General features: G+C 36.4%; 2 protein-coding genes across 2 annotated transcripts; both read right to left on the reverse strand.

Moving 5' to 3' along the window:
• Nucleotides 1-508: 508 nt before the first annotated feature.
• On the reverse strand, nt 509-2,808 carry si:dkeyp-72e1.6 (transmembrane protein 238-like). The gene has a single exon (XM_007235330.4). It carries the CDS (start codon nt 2,667-2,669, stop codon nt 2,199-2,201), a length of 471 nt encoding a protein of 156 aa, XP_007235392.1. The 5' UTR covers nt 2,670-2,808; the 3' UTR covers nt 509-2,198.
• A 3,717-nt stretch (nt 2,809-6,525) lies between these two features.
• Nucleotides 6,526-18,801, reverse strand: mpv17l (MPV17 mitochondrial membrane protein like). The gene is made up of 4 exons (XM_007235331.4): nt 17,971-18,801; nt 15,237-15,307; nt 13,739-13,768; nt 6,526-13,575 (listed from the first exon to the last, which is right to left on the reverse strand). The coding sequence occupies exons 1-4, from the start codon at nt 18,272-18,274 to the stop codon at nt 13,390-13,392; spliced, it is 591 nt and encodes a 196-aa protein (XP_007235393.1). The 5' UTR covers nt 18,275-18,801; the 3' UTR covers nt 6,526-13,389.
• Nucleotides 18,802-19,218: the final 417 nt, after the last annotated feature.

The raw sequence follows: 19,218 nt of genomic DNA on the forward strand, positions 1-19,218 counted from the left end.
ATAATACAAATTGGTAAAAATACAAATTAATTTATAACCTTAATTCAATGGATTTTTTTTATATTCTGACTGTCGCTGTCAAAATAAATCTACCTTAAAAATACAGACTGTTCCTGCCCTTGTAAGGGAATAAACTTACAAAATCAAATAGTTATTTTCCCTTCTGTATATTTGAGATATTTCTATCACAGTTGATTGTTTACTTGTTTGTGTTTAACTCTGGGCAGCAGCAGGAATCTGAACTGCACATAAAATACAAAAATCTTGAACCATAACACAACAGTATACTAAACTATACATACAATATATGAGTAGACAACTTAAACTGCCACCAATTAATTCTGACCATCTCTGCCAGCCGTTCCTATTTTATAAGAGCAAACAGAAGATAAGAGGAAGTATCTACAATTCAACGATCCTCATTGGTCAAAGGTTATGAGTGTAATTTAGCATAGAAAAGGATATCAGTGAAGGTTTCCCCATTAAAATCAGTATGAAACACCAGATAAAAAAATACTGCTTCATTTATTAATTATTTCACAAGGCAGGGTCTCAGAAACAAAACATAACGATCAGTAAAATGACACAAATGTAAATGATGGTTAACGTAAATTCTAAATAGAACATAAAAAACATTGCAAATTACAAAAACAAAATTTAATACGATTGCTTTACATTGAAAATTGTTGTCTAACAGATTACTAATTAGAATTTGAAACAGCTCATTAATAACCTGTAATACACTATATTTTGAAAATCAGTCAAACCCTGAGCAATTCTAAATTAAATTTGATCAACATAGTGTAAACAAATACAAACATAACAACAAAATAATTATATTCATCATTTAGTCTTCTGCAATGAATCTTCTCAGCAATGCTGATTAAAAACAGGTATAAAAACACTGTAAAACAAACTGCATACAAAAAAAAAAGAAAAAAAAAGAACGGTAAATATGGTCTCTCTGTACAGTTCTCAATTACATGATAATTATTTCGTTATTAACCTGACAGTCCTGTGTGTTCAGAAACTTCCACTACTGCTAGCAGGTGTTACACATCATTTTTCCATCCCGCATTTTAAGTGTGTGGTTTTTGCACTGGGCAGGTCCTCAGTAAAATGGGGTTAATGGTTAACAGACTGATAAGAAGGCTAATGTGCTCTCATTTCTCTGAAGACTGTACTTCCTCAAACTGAAATGCCCATTTTTGAGGGAAAATTAACAACAAAGAGTCAAAAACACATAAAGAAATGTTGGTTCAGCCTGTGCAAGACTGTTAAACAATACAGGTAACAAAATGCAGGTCATACTACAGCAATGTTGGGACAATAAATCACTTGTGATGCCAATATTAAGTGTAATTTCTGTAATTTTATACTTAATTGATATGTAAAGATTTTTTAAATAATTGGTAGCCAAATCAGCACAAACAACAATAAAGGCAAGTTTACAGCATCAACTATTACCATAAAAAAACAAAATGTATAGCTCTTCTTATTTAGCATTGTGTACTACTTCTACAATTTAACAATTAAAAGAATGTTTTATATAAATATTCAAATTACTTTTAGTAATATTTAAACATAATATGTGCCAAAAAAATTTGCAGTGTTAGCTAGCCAAAGAAACACTATATTGATTGTAATATGTTAGCATAATTAGCTAAAAAGACTAAACAAAGGCATACAAAGCTTAAATGAATGTATGCCTTCATTTAAATATATACTATTTAATTTATATACTAGTTAAAACAGCATTTAGGAACATGTAAATGTATTGTGTGGGGAAAAACTGTGCAGTACTGTAAAGTAGATATTATTAAACTAACCTCCTACTGATGCTTAGCAGTAAGTAAGCTAACTTAAGTAGCATCTTAGTTTTTATTAACAAAATGAATATCCTTAAATATTTTTTTTCTAGTAGTAGTTCTTAACATTGTAATTTAAAATGACATTTAATGAAATTTAACGTAACGGGCAGCAAAAAGAAAAATAACTAATATTGAATAACACTACTGATGCTATTAATAAGTTAGCATATGTTCTTCTATAAACAAAACAAAGGTTTACACATCTTAACTGAGTGTACACCTTCATTTACTGAAATAACATTTTAAAACGAGTTAATTTACAGAATCATTATTTAAATGATCCCACGTGATGTCCATCACTGAAGAAAGGTCATGTGAAGACACTGTTCATATGGCTGAAGTGTGAGAAGTTTCCACAGTGGTCACAGATTCACACACAGTGCTCAGATCCTCAGCGTTCATGGCCAGAGTCACCGGGCCTCCTCTCTTCGCAGCTCCAGATCTTCTTCCAGCAGCGTTGTTGTTGTTGGGCTGGTTCCTCCTCAGAGACGCCCTGATCCCGCTGGACAGGCGGCTGGAGAACCTCCTCAGCGCCCCACCCAGACCTCTCTCCTTCTTCAGCAGGCCCACGTCGTCCTCCAGCTGCTCTGGAGGAACCTCGATGTTGCCCGTGTACCAGAAGACCCACCAGATGAGGCTGAGGAAGATGACGATGGCTCCGGCGTAGATCAGAAAGTCGTAGAAGAACAAATCCGCGAAAACGCCCAGCAGCAGCACGACCAGCCCCAGAGAGTCGAACACCACGGCCAGCCAGAAGGCCCAGGAGCACCGGCCCAGACCCCCGAACACCTCCTCCATGCCGAGAAAGTACCACAGTACCTGCTGACTCTGTGACCGTAAACTGGCCTTAGCTTCAAGCTAAAGCTCCAAACTCTCTCTCTCTCTCTCTGTATGTGTGTGTGTGTACAGGTAAAGCCCAGGTGAGGAGGAGGGAGTGGCAGGAATAGGAAGTGACACTGCAGGCTGAAGTTTGCTCTAACACGAATTTTCCGTTCCACCTTAAATAATGCAGCAGTTCCATTATGGTGGCTGCAACACTACAGATAATTATTATATGATTATTATACACAGTTATTTTAATGGAATTTAAGGCCTTAAAAGGTTTAAAAAGATAGATTAATTAAGCATCAAATTATTGTGTTTTCTAAATGCAGGATTTATAATAAAATACTTTTATATAGTACTATTATACTATTTTTCAAATGCAATGCCAGTACCATTCAAAAGTATGGACACACTTTCTTATTCACCTCAGTTTCTTTTTATAAGCTTGCTTCTAAATGTCTCCCAATTCAGCCAGGCCAATTGTTTCACTTTTATGGGTGCTACTCAGCTGTATATCCCCCATCACAGTGATGCCACAACCAAAATAGAGTGAAGAATAGAACATGCCTTCTCTGACATGTGTGATGTCAGCCACCATCTCTTTTCGAACATTGTCGAGTAGCATCACAGCGCACTCGGAGGAAAGCACAGCGACTCGATTCCGATACATCAGCTCACAGGCTCCTTGTACCGATTGACATCACCCTTTGGAGTGATGTGTTGAAAGAGGGCCATCTACCCACCCAGAGAGAACAAGACCAATTGTGCTCTCTCAGGGCTCAGGCAGCTGATAGCAAGCTACATGACCGGGATTCAAGCAAGCAATCTTCCAATCATGGTGAACCCTGGTGAACTTAGGTAGGTAAGGTAGGTAGGTAGGTCGGTAGATAGATAGATAGATAGATAGATAGATAGATAGATAGATAGATAGATAGATAGATAGATAGATACTTCTTTTTATGCCAAAGGCAAATTAGCAGCCAGTAGCAGTTACACAACACAGTAGAAACAAACAATCATAATAGGGGTGGTACAACACTATATTAGAATCTAAACTGAGATTTGAAAAATTACTATACCTTATAATTATTATTTATATTAAGGTATAAATAAAATAAAAAATGCTGAAAGAAGAATATATACATGAATATAAATACAAAAACTATACAACTATGAAAGAAATCAGCCGCAGATAAGAGATAATACAATTATCAATAATACAGAATGAAGTATAACAGATAGCAGGTATCAGCAGATATGACAAATACTAAACATAACCCTGTGCAAGTATTATATTTAAGTTAAGTGTGAGTAGTGCCCAGGAGTGCAAAGGTACAGGATGTACTGTAAAGTGACAAGTGCCCAGGAGTGCAAATGAACAGTAAAATAGAGTCCCAGAGTGCAGATGTACATGTTACAGAGTGTGATTACAGTACAGATAAAAATAGGCTGTGATTAAGAAAGCATAAGAGACTCGTTCCTCAACTGTCCTCATCTCTCCTCCGGCTCCACTGGGAGGAGATTAAAAAGTCTGGTGGCTCTCGGAATGAAGGACCTCCTGAGTCTGTCTGTAGAGCAGCTCTGTGACAAGAACCTGCCACTCAAACGTCTCCTATGATCCATGAAGATAAAGTATTTTTTTCTTTACTTAGTTGAGCAGTTCTTGCCATAATATGGATTAGAACATTACTCAAATAATAACCTTTTCACAACACCAACCCTAACCCTAACTGATGCTCTCAATCACTTTAAAAGGGCAAGAAATTCAAGTAATTAACTCTTGATGAGACACAGCTGTTACCTGAAGCCATTCCATGTGACTCAAACTCATAAAGCTGACTGAGAAAATGGCAAGATGTGCACAGCTGTCGTTTAAGCCAGAGGACCTACTTTGAAGAATCTAAAATATAAAACATTCTGATTTGTTAAAAACTTTTTTGTTTTTATGAGTGCATTTTTAAATCCAACCAACATACCCTAAACCCAACCTCCACATCTTACCAAATAATGAAAAGAAATATTTAAATATTTCAAATTGATTGGTATGAGTAAACATCAAGGTAAAAAAATTAAACATATTGAACTTCAGCTGATTTAGGATCATATGTGTCAAATGTGTGAATGGCTCCTATGCCTGAATAAAATTCATAAAAATGAATAGGATTTTACGGCCGTAACCACAGACAGCTGAATCACCCCACCTACAGGCCATACTGCTGTCTGCAGATCTGAGATCCTGAGCATTACCTAAATATGCTGCTCTGTATCTGCATTATTTATGCAATGCTGCAACAGGATTGGCCGGTTAGATAATTACACTAAGTAGGTGCACAGGTGTTCCTAATAAAGTGCTCCTGAGTGTATATTCTGGTCATTCTAAAGTTCATTGTTGAATAGTAATACAGATTACACAATTGTCTCACTCTTAAGCAGTGTTGGGCACGTTACTTTGAAAAGGTAATTAGTTATAGTTACTGGAGTAGTTACTGAGTTACTCCACTAAAAGAGTAACTAGTTACCAGTAAAATAATTATTGCATTACTTTTGTGTTACTCGCCCCTGTAACCCCCACCCCCTGGCCCCCACCTTCTCAGAGCGTGTTTCATAAGCCAGATGAATAGAGTGCATGACAGTGTTTATCTCATCCTCCCCTCCCTTGTGACTCACACACACAACGCGCACACACACTTGCGGCTTTGTCTGTATGCGCGAAGTAAAAAAAAATGGTAACGGCGTTATAGTTACAGTCAGAGTAATTAGTTAGATTACTCGTTACTGGAAAAAGTTACGTTTATTTCAACAACATTATTCCCATCACTGCTCTTAAGAATACATAATTTATATTTAAGGCACAGTAGAACAATTTCAAACTTTCATTTGGCAACAAAAGTGAGTCCACCCCTTAGTGAAAGTTCCTGAAGTGTCAACATTTTGTGTGACCACCGTTATTTTCCAGAACTGCCTTAACTCTCCAGAGCTTCACATGTTGCCACTGGAATGCTTTTCCTCTCCTCCATGACGACATAACAAAGCTGGCAGATATTCGAGACTTTTGTTCCTCCACCTTCCGCTTGAGGATGCCCCTAAGATGTTCTATTGGGTTTAGGTCTGGAGACATGCTTGGCCAGTCCATCACTTGAATGTGTGTTTTGGGTCATTATCATGTTGGCACACTGCCCTGCGACCCAGTTTCCAGAGGGAGGGGATCATGCTCTGCTTCAGTATTTCACAGTACATATTGGAATTCATGTGTCCTTTAATGAAATGAACAGTAACTCCCCAACACCTGCTGCACTCATGCAGCCCCAGACCCTGGCATTTCCACCACCATGCTTGACTGTAGGTATGGCACACTTATCTTTGTACTCCTCACCTGATTGCCACCAACAAATAATCTTGGTCGTCAGAGAGTTCTTTGCCATAAGGTGCCATATTGGAACTTTTAGTGACCAGTATGAGAGAGTGTGAGAGCTGTACTACCAAACTGAACACACCTGCTCTCTATGCACACATGAGACCTAGTAACACTAACGAGTCACATGACATTTTGGAGGGAAAATGACAAGCAGTGCTCAATTTGGACATGTAGAGGTGTAGTCTCTTTGTACTCACTTTTGTGCCGGTGGTTTACACATTAATGGCTGTATATCGAGTTATTTTGAGAGAAGAATACATTTACACTCCTATTTAAGCTGCACAAATACTTTATCCAAATGATCCAGTATAGCATCTTCCACTCCTAGACCAGCTCAATTAATTAAACCCATGTAAGAAATGAACTGATTGAAGTAATACTACATTTATGAAAAATCTAGAAACACACTTCATCTTCAATTCATACTCAGTTTTATTTAGATTTTCTCATTATAAACAACAATTACAGTAGGATATACAACCCAACATAAAGGCAGATTTCTTACAGCTAGAACTGACAAAACCTGATGCAGTTCTTCATCCTGTTGGACTTGGGAAGCAACACAAATATAGGTAACCATTTTATTTAATATCTAATCCCACCAGTGAACCTACAGCTATTTTTTGCAGACCAAAACCTTGCATAAATCCCTCCACCACTTTAATGATATATGATTTTAAAAAATGTCTCAGATATCAGGCAGTAAATTCATAATCATTTGGTGTATTCACTTTTTTGTAAAGTATCTACTCTGAATTATCTAGTTCACATTTTAAACATTAACTTATACAGTGTATACAAGTATCTTGTGAATTTGTCCTTTAACTGAAACTTGTTGCTTTAACACAGATACATACAGTTCAACCTGATTATTTTTTCAAGAAGAATGGAAAGGTGAAAAAATAAAACATCTTTTATAATTACTGATTCTGATGTGAGAAGGACTACACACTGATATTTGCATTTTCCCACAGTTTATTCACCTGTTTCATTCAAACTAACAGTCAGAAATAATTAATATTAACTTAAAAGAAGTTTTTTTTTTTTATATAGAATATTCGAGTGGGAATGTGCTGGACTGATCTATAAGTGTAAACACATCAGCATGACATCACCACTTCAGAGGAAGGCTGATTAGAGAAAGTTAAACACTGATTTGCATAGAGTATAACACACCAATCAGCCATAGCATTAAATCCACGTCCCTCAAATTGTGTAGGCACCCTCATGTCTCTCCAGAACAGCTCTGACCCATCGAGGCATCACTGGACCTGCGATATCTGGTTCTGATAACTGTATGTAAATTATGAGTTGTTTTTTTTCCCAAATTGAGAACCTCTGGAATATAATCTAGAAGAAGATGGATGATCACAAGTCATCAAACCAAACTGATCTGCTTGAATTTTTGCATCCGGAGCTTCATAAAGTTATCCAAAAGCAGTGTGTAAGACTGGTGGAGGGGGACATGCCAACATGCATAAAAATATGATGAAAAACAGGGTTATTCCACCAAATATTGATTTTTGAACTTGTTTTCTTTGTCTGAAATCTCTGCATATTTTTTTATTATTTCAGCCATTTCTTATTTTCTGCAAATAAATGTTTTAAATTACAATATATTTATTTGGAATTTGGAAGAAATGTTGTCCATAGTTTATAGAATAAAACCACAATTTTATTTGTATCAATTGAGGGAAACGAGTGATTGTATTTAAGATGTTTCTAATAAAATGTACAGATTTGTTGTGAGACTAAATGCAAAGCAAAACACATAAATCTACTGCATGCAGAAATTCTACCCAATAAAATAGCAGCAATTTGCTCTTACTTATTTTTTATATTACCAAAATTAAACAGATAATACACAATATAAATTCTTATTTGTATAACATTTTACTGTGTTACACAAATGTTGTATCTTTCTTATTGGCTCCTGACATCCTTTATTTGCAAAATGGGCAAATACCCCAAACACAATCCTTGCCTACCAGAGCTACCTTCGCTTGGGTATTCAGTTATATTTTATCTAATAATTGAGTTTCTGACCACAAGTTGCTATTATCTTACAAGTGCAAGTTGCTATTATCTTTATTTTGGCTTAGAACTGCATTAAAGTTTGTATATTATTTTTTATATTTATATTTTATATGGTTTCATTGACAACTAAAGACCCCAGACATTTAAAGTACAAATGTTTTTTTGTAAAGAATAATAACAGTATTATAATATATTTATTTACCCGTATGCCAAAGTGTACTCTATTGGAACCAGATTATCAATGTTATTTGTGTCACCTGAATGTGGTATAAATGTCATGGCTGAAGAGTGTATAACTGATTTAAATAAATTAAAAGACTTTAACCAGATTTCCAGAGACTAAAGAAGACATAACTGTGGTTATGGGTTGTACCAAAAATAAATAATTATAAATAACATAAAATATCTCCAAACCCAAACAATACAAATCTTAAAAGTGTGTGTGTGTGGGGGGGCAACAACAGTAAAATATCTAGGTAAAACCATTATGCGTACATGTACATGTGTAATAAGGTATTGAGGTTAAATGGCAGCCTGATGTAATAAGAGATATTTCAAGTAAAGGAATGTTTTTTTTTTATCTATAACTTAAATAAATACACAGTAATACACCAAACACACATCAATACAAACCCTTAGACCCAGGTAATGTATTCATACACAGATCATTATAATAACAGTAGCTAACAACTTTGTGTTTTGAGCACCATAAAAATAAAATTTTAAATAAACTAAATTAATTAAATGAAACCTGAAATCTAACCACAAAGAAAAACATAAACTGATACTGAAGTGAAATATTAAAGTTATAGTTCAGCCCCAAAACACACGTTTTCCCATTTCCCGTTTCCTCTATTTTATCAGCTTTTTCGTTTTGTGCTGAAGCTACGAGGCTGATGTAGCTAACAAGTATATATAAGCCAATGTATTCCAATTAGCATTGTGCTAACTGCAGCCCTAAATCTTCAAATACTCTGTTCAGAGAGTGTAGGGACATTTAGTATCTAATAGACTTGATTATGTGTCTGACATTCCAGTGTAATGCAAAAGTATTCATACTCCTTGATCTTTTTTAAATTTAAATGTATTATTAAGACAACACAACACAAACTAGCACATAATTGTAAAAATGAAACATGGTTTTCATGGTCTCATCTGACCACACCTTCTTCCCCTTGTTTGCCGTGTCCGGCACTTCATATGTTTATTTTTTTTACAAGCGTTTTCTTCTTGCCACTTTTCTATAAAGGCCAGATTTATGGAGTGCACAATCTATGGTTGTCTTGTGGACAGATTCTCTCACCACAGCTGTGGATTTCTGCAGCTCCTCCAGAGTGACCATGGGCCTCTTGGCTGCTTCTCTGACCAGTGCTCTCCTGGCTCGATCTGTGAGTTTGGGTGGACCACCATGTCTTGGTAGGTTGCAGTCATAGAATACTTTTTTTATTATGTGATGATGAATTGAACAGTGCTCATTGGGATGCTCAAAGCTTGTACTTTATCTCTGACGTGTCTGGTGAGTTCTTTGGTCTCTAACAAACCACTTGGGCTGTCACAGAACAGCTGGACTTAACTAATTAAGTGACTTCTGAAGGCAGTTGATTGCACTGGATTTTATTTAGGCGGTTCAGAGTAAATGGGACTGAATACTGTTGCACATCACACTTTTCTAATTTTTATTTGACAAAAAGTTTGAAAACCATGTATCATTTTTGTTTCATTTCACAATCATGTGCTACTTTGTGTTGATCACCTAAAGTCTCAATAAAATAGATTTGAATTTGTGGTTGTAAGGTGACGTATTGTAAAAAGTTTCCATTGGTACAAAATCTTTTGCAAGTCACTGTATATTTCTCACAGTTATCTAGAGCAGGTGTGTCCAAACTTTTTTTGTTGGGGGCCAGAAGGAGAAATATATCTGAAGTCACGGGCCACAGACTCTGTAATAAAACTAATAATGAAATATACCACTTTAAATAATACTTTTTCCTGATTATTTAATTTACACACCATTTTACTTGACTTACTATCTTTATCTTTGACAGTGTTGTGTAAACTAAGATTTTTCAAATTGATTTTTCATGATGTCTCTTAATATTAAACTCCTTAATTACGGCAACTTTTAGACTCTTTGGCCAGTTTCTCTGCGCTAGAAATGCGCCCCCTCTCCGCTTTTAGACTCTATGGCTCGTTTCTGACACCTAGCGTTCAAACTTTGAATCTCACATTATAACAACCTGCTTAACAGCGGACCAACTTTCATTCTATTTCTAAAATACCTCGCGGGCCGCTCCAAAAAAGGAAAAGGGCCGCAAATGCCCTGCGGGGCCGTAGTTTGGACACCCCTGATCTAGAGTAAAACGTGGAATGAAGGAGAGAGCAGAGTGATGTTGGGTATGTTTACAGATCACAGTGAGTCACACAGGAAGCAGGTCTGTTTAGCCCTTTTCACACCCTGGATGTAATTGGGATACTTTTACTGGTAATGTTCAGGCTTTACCACCTCAGGCTTTTCCTGAAAGTGTCATTAAACATTAAACAGGACATGATGTCCTCAACATGAAGGACAGACAGCTCCATTATTTCTCAATTGTCCATAGAATCCACTCCTAGTACTGAACTACACACAGCAAATGAATTCGCCTGAATTAATTCTGTTATTTACCCCACATAAACCTTAGGCTATGTTCACATTACCAGGCTAAATTTAAGATCTGATCTCGACGGTTCACATTCATAAATGTAAGTGACCTGTATCTGTGTAATGTGAATGAATCTGTACCTGAAACGCCTCACATGCTCACATTGATATAAACGTCGCCTTCTTTACCAACAACAAAAAACCTTTTATTTGAGAGACGACTCTTTATAAGTGGAGCATCTTTTGCTGGAGTGGAGAATAAACAGCTGGTCTGAAGTTCATGCTCAGTACGAAGAGGAGAAAAAAGGCCAGGATGCTTGCTTTTGCTGTTTTTGCAGCTATCCACATATGAAAGTGACTCTGATTTGAAAAAATCGGATTTACCATGTTCACACAGCCATAAAAAAATCAGACCTGAGACACATTGGCCAAAAAATCTGATTTGAGTCACTTCATCCTGGTAATATATATGTAGCCTTTCATATGTGGTCCTGAAATAAATGTTAGTAAGATGTAGCCTAAATTAAACCTCTTAGTGTTAGTATACAGTAAATCTGTTATTTAGACTTTTAACTTTAAATTTAAAGGTGTTGCTTTCAACCTAAACCCTCAGATGTAGTTAGTTTAAATTTGTTACCCTAAATTAAATATTTTAGTGTTAACCCTGGTTGCTTATGTTAGCCCCTTAGCACTGCATTACTAATTTAGCTTACTAGCTAGGCTACAGTTGGGTTCTTGCTAAAAACACATATGTCAGGCACATTTATATCAAAATAGACGATTTCATTTTTTTCCCAGAATCTTAATTGATGGCTTTTACATTAGCCTCTTCATTTCAGTGCAAAATTAAAGAAGCTAAATTTCAGACACCAAACATGACCTGGCTGATCAACTACATTTGTTGTAAATTGTGCAAATCTGGTTTTAGACCACACTGCAAACATTATAGCAAGTGACAAAATGTTATTTTTGTTCAAACATCGGATATTCCTCCCTTATAATTTGTTAATAGAACATTATGAGATTATTTATCTTATGTCTAAACATTTTTGCTTGTTTAAACTTGTTCAAAGGCTTTTAATCAACTGTGTGATTCCTGAGCTCAGCAAGTCAGGAGATACATTCACTTTAAATTGTAAGGCTGCTGTTGCAGAGGGCATATGAATGATTAAAATGTGTTTACTAATAGATATTCATATTAAACTTCATTAAGTAACACATAAATAAAAAGGACAACAGTGGCCTGCAGCTTTGCAAACATTGAGCTACTTTTCTCCATACTTTTCCTCAGTGAAGCTCAGATGTTGGTGGTTCCCGATCTTTTAGTGTGTTCTCTTTCATTCAGTGTTGTCCCTTTCAGTTCTTTCACATTGTGAGCTCTGAGCAAAAATGTTGAACTTCTCATTTTCAGGTTTGCTGAATAAATGCTGCTGTTGTTTATATGTTCTACACTTTACATGTAGTATATAAGATACATTTTAGTGTTATAAGTATGAATAACTCATTAATAAATGGAAATAGACCATCTGAGATCAAGAAATATCAAATAAAGCAGGAGAAAATGGAGTTCAGATGATGGTTTGTGAGTGAAAGACTGACTCTTGTTGTGGTTTCATAGGTGAAATCTATTGAGGAAAAAAATAACTGAAGCTGAGAGATTTAACACTGACTGACCTACATGCCAAAGGAAATAGAAACATCTATATTTGTCCTTTTTATTTGTGTTATAATTGATTACTAGTTACTTGTAAGGTGTTTATGACATAAATTTATGACCACTAATAAACATCAAAGCATTCATAAACCTTTATACAGCTCTGTAAAAAAGAGACCAAAGTCTTTGATTAAAGTCCTCTGGAATATAATCAAGAGGAAGATTGATGATCACCAGCCATCAAACCAAGCAAAACTACTCGAGTTGCATAAAGTTATCCAAAAGCAGTGTGTAAGACTGGTGGAGGAGAACATGCCAACATGAAAATTGTGAATAAAAACCAGGGCTATTCGAACAAATATTGATTTTTGAACTCTTAAAACTTTATGAATATGAACTTTTCTTTGCATTTTTTGCGAAAGCTATCTTTTTTGTTATTTTAGCCTTTTCTAATTTTCTGCAAATAAATGCTCTAAATGACAATATTTTTATTTGGAATTTGGGAGAAATGCTGTCTGTAGTTTATAGAATAAAACAATGATGTTCATTTTACTTTATACCTTATTTATACTTTATAACATAAACCTATAAATAGCAAAATCAGAGAAACTGATTCAGAAACTAAAGTAATCTCTTTATTTTTTTCAGAGCTGTATATGCATTTAAATAATCAATATTAGATATTTAATCTAGTTCAAACCTAATTTCACTTGATAATGTTATTTTCTCCTTGTCCTTTAATTGTGTGTGTTTTTTTAAAGTGCTTCCCAGGTTAATAATGCATAGTGTTTGTTCATCTCCACTTTAAGTCAGTTACCTGTTCCGTGTAAGGGATCCTGAAGGTGTTTTAATGATGTGGAACAGAAGGAAATCGCTGGAATGATCAGCGGGATCAGTGAGGATCATAAAGGCACAGGCGCTGCTGGTGAGATGTGCCTCCAGTGGGCTATTTCTCTTCCTTGGTTTTTCGGGCGAGGAGCCTCTTTTTAGGGGCCATCATCCAGGCCAGAGCCACGGCCGCCGTCCCGTCACCGTTCTGCCGTGAGAAGCAGAGGAACGTGGCCCAGAGGAACGCAGAGCAGCCCATGAAGGCCGTGCGCAGGTACAGCGGCATCAGCACGAAGTTCAGGAACTGAGGGAGAAAAATATAGTAATATAGAAATATAGTAGAAATCCTTACAAACAGAGAGAGAACGTTCAGAGTGTTTACAAAACAGACAAGCAAGAGGCCCTTAGTGTAGAGTGTGTGTGTGTGTGTGTGTGTACAGGTATACAGGTTAGGAAACTTCACATACCTGCATAAAGGGCCAGTACATCAGGCCAGTCTGGAATTAAAAAACACACAACATTATTAATATTACAACTTTATAAACAGATCACAATGTACCAAAATGTCAGACATGTTTTTACATTTGTATTATTATTATTAAATTATATATGCTATTAATAATTACTCTTTATATAATTTATGTCCATGTGTTGAGACAGTGAAATATGTGTGTTTTATCTAAAACTATTTAAATTTCAGAAATTTTAATATGTTATGTATCATATATTATTTGAGTAATATTGTATAAATTAAGTAATTGTAATTAGGTAATATTGTATGCAGATTTTTTTCAGTGTATAATCATTTATTGCAATTATTTTTGGGACAGTATATCAATCAAACCAATACAATTATTGTCACAGGCCTACCAAGGAAAAATCATTTATTAAAGAAAATTATACGGGCAATGTTTGTTAAACTACTATCTTTTTATACAGATTTAGATTTAATCCAGTCCATGCAGCTCAAATACTTCTGCAGATTGAATAGCATCCCACAATTTGTTTTCCTAGTGATGCCCCAACACCAGGAAGGTGAAGAATAGCACATGCCTCCTCCGATACATGTGAAGTCAGCCACCCCCTCTTTTCAAACTGCTGCTGATGCAGCATTGCCGAGTAGCATCAGAGTGCGCTCGGAGGAAAGCGCAGCTACTCGGTTCTGATACATCAGCTCACAGATGCCTTGTGCTGATCGACATCACCCTTAGGAGTGATTTGAGGAGAGAGCATCATCTACCCACCCAGAGAGAGCAAGACCAATTGGGCTCTCTCAGGGCTCTGGTAGCCAGTGGCAAGCTACATGAACAGGATTTAAAATCCCACAAATTTGTAATGGATCTGGCAATGTGGCTGGCCATGGCATAGCATCTGTGTCTCCAAGGTGATCTTTTAAGGTCTCAGCAGTATGTGGGCGAGCATTTTCCTGTTAAAATATTTTTAATCAAGGAATAATCTTAAATAAGTTAGAGCCAATTTTTGAAGGACCTTGCTGTCATCTTATGCTGGCATCTTGTAAAACTGTATCCCACACCATGCCACCAGTCCTTCTGGGTGCGAGATGCATAACAACAAACTAATGATCTTGGCACTGACTACACAGTCACTACAGGCACTATTAATTAGAGAGTAATTGTGTTATGAGTAAATCTGTGTTATTTTAGCATTAAATGAATATGTATTTTGCAATATAACAACACTAATGATTTTTTTTATACAGTAGTGGCTTTACTGTTCAGAGTGTATCCTAATATCATTTCACCCGCCTCTTACAGCACCGTTTGTTTAATAAAGAGCTGAAGCAGGTTTAGAAGGTGTGTTAGTGCAGGAATATGGCCTGTCTGCACCGGAGCTGTTAACTGAATTACACTGGCATCACGCCACAGCGCAACCAGTAAAGTAGGTTAATCGTTGAAGAGTGATGGAACAGGGTGTCCTCCTGGTCCATTCAGTCAGAGATCCTACCTTATACGTGTTAAAGAACTTCTCTCTCCAGTCCTGGAAGATGTCTTCCTTTCCTTCCATGAAACTGACGCCTACAAAACAGCAACATACGTCCAGATCATCAGCTTCCCTTCATTTTACAGTTCTACAGTGATGTTCTTGTGTGTGATATTTTGATGCCTGATGGGGTTGAATGACCTTCTATGCGCTGCCACAGTGGCCTCAGTTTAAAGCCAGTGCTAAAGAGACATATCTGGGGTTGATATACACTATATGTGTCCAAATGTTTATGAACAATCTTTAACTTCTTTAAGTTGCTCCCATTGCTGGCACAGATGTGCATAGGCACAAACACAGCATGTCTAGTCCATGCAGCAAAGTAATGCCAATAGAATGGGACTCCCTTAGGCAGACTCTGTACTCAGCACTGCTACACAATCTGGTAGAAATCTTTTTCTGGACAGTAGAGACAGTTACTCCAACAAAATAAACTATTTTTCAATATGCTTGATTTTAGAAGAAACAGTAAATGAGTACGAGTCCCAATACTTTTGTCCATCCAGTGCATAAAATGTAATTTTGTTATTTACAAATATGCTGAACCTGAGCTATATTTAAAATGACCATATTATAGATGAACACAGCACAATTCCTAGTAAAATAAAGTGTCTTCATATTATGTTTTAATTGCTCTATAAAAAAGAACAAGTCTTTTGTTCTTGTTGGATGCGCTGTGTTTTTTTCTGAACGTCTTTTTGCGCTTAGTGGTCAGTGAGAGTGTCTACTTATAAAACTCTATAAAACATTAGAATAAACCCAAACAAATATAAAGTCAGTAGGCAGTAAGAGTGTCTACCTGTAAAACTCTATATAACATTAGAATAAACCCAAAGTAAGTGGTCAGTGAGAGTGTCTACCTAAAAACTATATAAAACATTAGAATAAACCCAAATAATAATAAAGTCAGTGGTCAGTAAGGGTGTCTACCTGTAAATAAACTCTATATAACACTAGAATAAAACAAAATAAAAAGAAAAGTCAGTGGACAATGAGAGTGTCTACCTAAAAACTATATATAACATTAGAATAAACCCAAATAAACATAAAGTCAGTGGTCAGTGAGAGTGTCTACCTGTATTAAATTCTATAACATTAGAATAAACCCAAACAAATATAAAGTCAGTGATCAGTGAGAGTGACTACATGTAAAACTCTATAAAACATTAGAATAAATCCAAATAAACATAAACTCACTGGGCATTAAGAGTGTCTACCTGTAAAACTCTATAAAATATCAGAATAAACCCAAATAAAGTCAGTAATCAGTGAGAGTGTCTACCTGAAAAAAAAAATCTATATAGCATTAAAATAAACCCAAATAAACATAAAGTCAGTAGTCAGTGAGAGTATCTACCTGTAAATAGCATAATGGAGTATAAACCTGTATATACAAAATTAACATAAAGCCAGAGAACAGAACAAGTTGTTGGTCAGTAAAGATGACATTATATTTGTTTGTTTACCTCTTGAGACCCTGAGTCCTCATATGGGACATTACATTTCTGCTTCTCTGCACCATAAAATGTCGACCCTAATATGGAAACACTGCCTGTGCATCTAGTGGTCACATGACAACATTACACTTAACTGACTGAAAACAACACGGCAGGAATCCCATTCAAAAGTTTCTACAGCCAGTCTAGGCAAAACATGGGACAGATGATTCTCGTAGAATGTTATGTTTGAATTAATTTGAAATAATTGGGTCCTTCTGATCCCAGATGGCAAGAATCAATTTAAATGTAAAAAATAAAGTACATCCCCCATATGAGGACGCTGTTTTTTTCCCAAAAACACTAATTCCTGTACAAATACAAAGTTTTGTTTATATACTTGTTAGGTTCTACTTATAGCTGAGAGAAATTAAATTGCACAGCAAAATATAAATAAAATAATATAAAAATCTGTCTGGTTTCACCATTATTATTATTACTACCTGAAATTCATCATTATTTTTCACTGTCAGTTCTATAGTCCACCTACACATATGTGTCCTGCTCTTAACACTCTTAACTCTTAGCTGATTCAGCTCCTGAAGGGCCTGGTCATTAGCTGATGATGGAAGGACTACACCTACTGGTAGCACCAGCTCTACTTCCAGAAACACTTCCTTCCTTTCACCTCATCTCTATCTGCTGCATCTGAATCATGTAGTCAGTTTCCACAGCCAGTCATTTCAACACATTTCCCTGAACTGGTAAGGCACTGGTAACCTGTTGACACAAAACACACTTACTCTAGAACAAATTACCCATTGGCTGCTATTGTTGCCACATCAACAACACAAATATAGTCATTTCATTTGCCTGTGTACTGAGTGTTATATGGAATGGTGATGTTGGTGAAATGGTGGCAATTCTGAATTAATACAGATTTCTTCACTGCTACACTATGTTCTACATATAAACAAAGCTGTATACTTTCCTAAACACAAACTCTATTGTCTGCAATAACTTTATAATAGGAAACATTAAGACGTATGTTTGGGTCCAGTCACCTCCACTGTGAACAATTCTGACTAAGTAAGTCACCAAACCCATTGTGCATTAGTTTGTTCACACAAACTATATAAAAATGAGTGAACTTTAACTCAATACAGACACAACTGGCCTATAGCTGAACCTACCGAGGCCTACAACAAAAGCTAAACCATGAGGTCAAGAGAAGTGAGGTTTAGGGCTGGGGTTAAAGCCACCTGTGTAGAAGACACTTGTTGCAAGTGGTGATGCAAAGCTCTGGTCCAGAACCAGCTTCCTGAGAACCATGCCCAGAGACCTGCCCGGAAAGCGTCGCTCCAGGGCTCGCAGCCAGAAGTAGTTGAAGTTTCCATGGAAAGTGAGGGCCACTATGGCCACATTCCTTGTGTGTCTCCAGTCAATGTGGTCTGAATGGGCCAGACACTGGTGCGCCAGGTCCCCTCCAGCGAATAGGCAGCCGTACAGGGTCACATTGGTTATCCAAGGGAAGACTTTTGCTTTTTGAAAAAGAGATTTTCTCATTTTTTAAGAAAAACTAATAAAAAGTATTAGGTTATATTGTCAGTGGATGGAAGCACCTCTCAGACAGGTGGTCTGGTGTCAGATACAGAGGTCCCAGTGGCCTGTAGAGACTTTGACCTCTGCTGAGTGCAGGTCAAACACGATGGTGAAAGAGTAGATGAGAACCTGTTGCCTCCCAGTCCATCTGCCCCTAAAAATTAAACATCAATGTGGCTCCATTAATCCATGTCAGGCTGGTTTAAACAGAATATCAGAAACATAAGCGCTGTAAACTCGCAATTAACAGTTCGGTGCGCAGCTCTGATGCTCCAGAACATCCAGTCTAACTTTAATACATTTATTGTAGAAATCAGATTATGATCTTATTCCCTTTAAAAGAGTCCGCGAGGTCAAACTGGAGTTGATTTATCCGTGAAGCAGCTAAATAATAAAAAGCCTCCCGCCGGATCTCCATCAGCAGTTTCCCAGTTGCTTCGTCAGGAGCTCAATAAATCCCGGTTAATCTGCGCGTTTGCCCGAGTTAGGCATGTTATAGACCGGCTTTGGTCAGATCAGTAAAGTGAGTGAATCGTACTATTACGGAACGAGCAGCGCTACGGTACAACCCATATGTTTGTAGATCAGATTTAGGTGTGCGCATGCGCGGTTCATTTTCAGGTTCCACACGGTTAACTATTAAATAAAAACGTTTTTCAAACTGAAGGTTCATATTTATTTATTCTCCAAAAGAAACTTAGCTAAATAAATTAAAAACGCTATAATTACAATATCCACGTAACTAGAATAAGGCTATAATTGCTACTATTAATGCTTTAAATTATTGTGATAATGTAAAAAAAAAGAAAAAGGAAGAAAGAAATAGGTTTTATCATGGGCGCTATAATTTATCTAGAGACGTACCACGCGTTTTATACGTCAAACAAGGGTCAGTTATTTACACAATT

Source organism: Astyanax mexicanus, chromosome 19 (genome assembly GCF_023375975.1).
Source record: "Astyanax mexicanus isolate ESR-SI-001 chromosome 19, AstMex3_surface, whole genome shotgun sequence".
Taxonomy (NCBI): Eukaryota; Metazoa; Chordata; class Actinopteri; order Characiformes; family Acestrorhamphidae; genus Astyanax; species Astyanax mexicanus.

Bases quoted from the DNA above. Each gene is read 5' to 3' on its own strand.
- si:dkeyp-72e1.6 (XM_007235330.4), bottom strand. From the start codon at position 2,669: ATGGAGGAGGTGTTCGGGGGTCTGGGCCGGTGCTCCTGGGCCTTCTGG.
- mpv17l (XM_007235331.4), bottom strand. From the start codon at position 18,274: ATGAGAAAATCTCTTTTTCAAAAAGCAAAAGTCTTCCCTTGGATAACC. The intron at 15,308-17,970 runs GTGGCTTTAACC...GCTGTTTTGTAG, and splicing joins AACAAGTGTCTTCTACACAG to GCGTCAGTTTCATGGAAGGA. The intron at 13,576-13,738 runs GTATGTGAAGTT...TTTCTCCCTCAG, and splicing joins TGTACTGGCCCTTTATGCAG to TTCCTGAACTTCGTGCTGAT.